Here is a 5086-nt window from a genome sequence, read left to right as displayed (position 1 = left end):
CTGAAGAATTTGAAGAACAACTGGAGCAATTTACTCCAGTTCAATGTTCATGAAAAATGGGTTTGTAGAAAGGAAGTCATAGTTTGGTTGTGCTTGAGAAAAATCCCTGTTTGGCGGGTCAGCCAACAACACAAAGCGAATTTGAAGACCTCGCTAAAACATCTTGTCGATCAATATGATTATGCATTGAAAGAGATACACATGAGAAGAGTGGAAGCAGATATTCAACCTCTTAGCTCCATTATTCCATATGACATTTTTCCTATAGAAAAGCGATTCCGATTCGAAATTGAGTGTGGGAAACTTTACTGTGCTGTGAGTGTAACTAGTATTGATGTACAAGTTGGGATGTTTCAAGTTAGCTAAAACAAAACCTTTTTTTGGGTAGAATCATAGAGAGTTGCATTAAATTTACACTGCTATGGACTTCTATATTATCATAAATACATTTACACTTCCATGGAACTTGAAGCCTAACCACTGGATACATCATAATGGCGAAAAAAAAAAAGTTATAACCAAAGGCTAACAGAGATCTTAACAAACCAAGATAACTATATATACTACAATAGTACTTGTTAGAAACAGTTCAAAACAATAGGGAATTCAAAACATAATAAAAAAAAAAATATATAAACTATTTATGGCGTAGCTGATTGTAAACAAAATATCCTTGAAACCCTTTGGAAAAGCACAAAATCCAAACCATGTACAGTTAGTCGAAGATAAAGCGGACAAGTTGTTTACCTAGTCTCTTAAGCTTTTCACTTCTTCCCGTCGGCTTCTGGATGTTTTTTTGACCGGAGTGGTCTCTGAGGATGAAAGTGTGCCAAGGGCATCAACGATGAACATCTTATTAGGCATAATGCCATCTTTTTCCATGTGCCTAAACAGGCTTCCTAGCAACTCCCTCGTGTTGGCTTTAGTGTAGGCCTTGTAGAGAAGCTTATACGTGGCGGTATTCGGAACCACGCCTATGCTATTCGCGCTCTCGAAGAGCTTGTGTGCCTCCATGGGCAAGGCGTTCAGGCAATAGGCATCGAGCATCGCGTTGAGCGTGGAGACCTTGACACCGCCGGTCCCGGACGCGGCCAGCTTGTCGAACACGTCCCTGGCCCTCGAGACGCAGTCGCAGAGGCCGTACATGGTCAAGAGACTCTCGCTCGTGACGAGGCTCGGCGCGTATCCCATGTCTGTCATCTGCACGAAAACGGCCTCGGCTCTGTCCAAGCGCCGGGCTTTGCCGTAGTTAAGGATCATGGAGTTGAAGGTGGGCAGCGTCGGCCTCTCCTTGGAGCGCAGCAAGCTCTTGAAGACCTGCTCCATCTTCTCGAACTCCTGCTTCTTCCCGTACGCGTCGATGAGCAAGTTGAAGGTGATTATGTCCGCCTTCACCTTGTCGCTCTTCATCCGAGTGAGCACCGACTCCATGTCCCGGATCATCCCCACTTTCCCGTACGCGTCCATCACCCCGTTGTAGGTGTAGATGTCGGGGGCGATGCCGCTCTCGCCCAGGTCCTTCAAGTAAAGGTGAAAATTCAATTAATTTAGCTTAACCTTTAACCGAAATTATTTTAATATGTTTCGTTTAGTACTTAAATTTATTTTAGAAATTATTACCATTAATTTCCTTATAATTATATTAATTAGTAAATTGATATAATTAATTTTTATAGATTATTTTAAATTTATAAATAGATTTTAATATAATTCAGTTAAATTAAGTTATATTTTGTTGATAGATATTATTAGTTACGGTTAAAGTTGAATAACTTAATTTAATTTTAAAAATAATATATTGTAATCAATTAGCCAAATAAGTACCATCCATTAAAATTATAGCCAAACTATTTAAATAATTAAAGTAATAGCCCAACACATGTCTATGTCTCCATAGTTTTAACTTCTTTCTTAATTTTTTAAATAGCTTGGCTAGAATTTTAACGTAAGGAGTTCGAATGGGCTATACGCCTAACTCCACCTATATTGTATCATTTTTTTAATTAAATGTCTTATAATCTAGGCCAACCTTGGTTAACCGAAATTTTAGTTAGTATTAACCGTCCGGTTAACTTTAACCGGTTAACTTAGGTGAAAAATATTTCTTTAACGGAAAATGCATCTTTACCTTGAAGAGAGAGTTGACTTGGTCGACGTTCCTTGCCTGAGCGAAGGCCCTCAGGAGAATGTTGTAGGTGACGATGGTGGGCTTGCAGCGCTCGGTGCCCTTCATCTTCTCGAAGTAGGCGGAGGCCTTGGCGAGGGCTTTTGATTTGTCGCGCGAGTGGAGGTGGGCGGAGATGACGGCGTTGTAGACCGACGTGTCGGGTCTGCATCCGCTGTTCCGCATTTCCGAGAAGAGCCACATCGCCATCCGCGTCTGCCCTCTCTTCCCCATCACCGATATCAGCTTTGAGTATATCCCGTTGTCCGCTATGTACCACCGCTGCTTTTGCATCCATCTGAATACCTGAATTCAATCTGTTTATTTTAGGGAGGGCCTAATAAAATTAATCCAAAGCGAAGCACAAACTACAAAGAGCTTGATTAATCTCGAGTTGGATTAAAATCAAGGAGCCATTCAGCTAATTTTCCTATTATTTTCCTCCCACAGATCCACGAAGTCTGTTCTCTTTTCTTCGAAAATGCTTCTGTTTTGACATCCTCAGATTTCTCAGCAAAAAGAAAAGAAGACAAGCCTGAGATATACAAACAAGCAACTGTATATAGTTACAATCTGATATAATGAGTTAACAGATTCCCCACTAGTCATACGCAGAAGTATCAAAATCTAATACCTCTGATATCATATACCCACGACCTAAAACTACCAAGCTGATACGCCCATTGTCCATTTGTTCATTAATGAGTACAATACAGACCCAGTAAAGTATTATGAGTTCTAATTTTGCTGATGTAGATACACTTGAACAAGAGCTAACCCTTATCCTCGCATATCCACACATATCGCCACTTTCTCAACATCTCGAAAACTTTTCTCTAAGAAACGAGGATAATTTTACTCCTCTCAGATAATGAATTAAAGAAAAAAAAATATCATATCGAGAGAGAGAGGAGACCTCGAGGCATTGAAGCCATTTATCGCCCCTGCCAAGCTCTTCAAAGAGAAGAAAACAATGCTCGGTCCTGACAATCCTGACATACTTGTTGAGCGTCTTGACTAAAGGCTCTTTGTCAGTGAAGCTCCTGATCACCAAGCGAGCCAGCTCGCGAGCGTCCGAGCCGTCACCCGTCGTCAGCGGAGCGAACTTCCGCTTGGGGCGGGTCGACGTGCACGAGATCCTCGTCGCCCGAGGCCATGGCCGCTCCGAGGCGTGTAGCTTGGCGCACTGAAGAGAGTGAGAGACACTCACTGACATTGTTTGTGTGCTCATTGTTCAATGGGGCTTTCGGATTTGAAGTCAAATGATTTGATGTCTTGGTTGGTTCTCTTTATTTACCGTTTTTTTTTCTGTAATTTATTTACCTTAAAATGTCGAAAACAAATATATCATGATTGATGAGCGTTTATTTTATTTTATTTTTATATATCTTGATTATACCTCTTAAACCAAAAAGTCCAAAAAAAAAAAAATCATTTAAACTTCGATATGAAATATATTTTCTTTGTCCCTTTTGAACTATAATATATTTAGACCTCAAATCTGTGAGTTGACGGCCCAAATAAATCGAATTGAACTTGATTGGCTCAATCCATTCACATAAAAAGATTGAGGCTTCTTTAAGGCCACTCATCGCGAATCCGAGCTCAATTATTTGACCTCATGTTGAATGATTTGCTCAGCAGATCACCCGAAGCTCGTTCAATATACTGTTCGAATCTTGGGAGACAAATATACGTTTCCTCGTTAACTGCCTCACTTATTCCGAACACGTGGTGAAAATCGGATGAAGAAGACCGATGATTCAACGGTAGTGTGTCCTCCACAATACGCATAGATACGGGAAGAAACCAAGATCAAGACACATCATGGCCCAATCATTCTCTTGGTCATGGCACGAGAATGACACAAAAAAAATCTCCCGATCATGCTTGCGATCATGACACGAAAATGACATGGAAAAGGCTCTCGGTCATGACACGAAGTAACCCTGTCACTATCTCAGTCATGACATGAGATTGACACGAGAGAACCTCTTGGTCATGTTCTCGGTCATAACACCGGAATGACTCGATCATGATACGAGAAAATCTTACGATCATACTCTCGGTCATGACACGAGGGTGACACGGAAAAATATCCTTGACCACAACTCGATCTCAACCTGGCCAAATGACCTTATCTTCAGATCTAACTGACCAAATGGCCATGTCTTCAAATCCACCGTATCAAATCACCACCTCTCTGAGCCCATGAGCCCTGACCACTTCTCCGAGCTCATGAGTCCAAACCACTACTTCTCTGATCCCATGAGCCCATATGGCCCCTTCTCCGAGCCCTTGAGCCAAAACCACTGTGTCTCTGAGCGGATGAGTGTTGTCAATGGTGCCCACAAGAAGAGTTGTAGTCTTTACTTTTGTACATTTGATGTAATAAAGTCACACGAAGACTCTTGCTTGTAATTGCTTATTTATAAATAAAAAGTTGAAACGTTCATTCATTATTCATTGTGTGAAGCTTTATGATAAAACCTTAGTCTTTAGTCTATAAACAAACTTAACAACACATGAAGAGACAAATGTAGATTTGCATGAACAAACTCTTCATGGTTTGCTTAAAACAATATATTCGCAATCTAAGGATCAAAGGACTATTGATCTCAGTACGATTGTTAGGAGAATTTATGATGTCTGGTTATGGGACATTGAGAGTTGGAGACTCTATAGTTCTTCTAGTGTCACGCCCCGGGAAAGGTGGGGTGTGATTAGAATATAATTAAGCAGTAATAAACTTTACAAAACTATCCCACGGTGCATACTCAGTTGATTACTTTACAAGTCCAAAGATAAAAGAAAGAAAACGGAAAAACAAAACCGACCTTCGACACTTGATAGTCTATCCAGTATAAACCTTCAAACTCTCGACCACACTTAACTCCGAGGTCTTCCTAACCCTTCTCCTTC

General features: G+C 40.7%; 1 protein-coding gene across 1 annotated transcript; it reads right to left on the bottom strand.

The window, feature by feature from the left end:
• Window positions 1-605: 605 nt before the first annotated feature.
• Window positions 606-3467, bottom strand: EMB2453 (Tetratricopeptide repeat (TPR)-like superfamily protein). The gene is given in 4 exon segments (XM_089609207.1): window positions 606-813; window positions 816-1518; window positions 2129-2470; window positions 3081-3467. Coding segments are annotated over 4 exon segments (1458 nt in total). The 5' UTR covers window positions 3396-3467; the 3' UTR covers window positions 606-715.
• Window positions 3468-5086: the final 1619 nt, after the last annotated feature.

The sequence above is a fragment of the Urtica dioica genome, chromosome 3 (assembly GCF_054948205.1).
Source record: "Urtica dioica subsp. dioica isolate 48M chromosome 3, U.dioica_male_clone48M_v1_H2, whole genome shotgun sequence".
In the NCBI taxonomy this organism is placed as follows: Eukaryota; Viridiplantae; Streptophyta; class Magnoliopsida; order Rosales; family Urticaceae; genus Urtica; species Urtica dioica.
The sequence above is the reverse complement of the archived record's forward strand: the minus strand, read 5'-3'. Positions and strand labels throughout refer to the sequence as shown.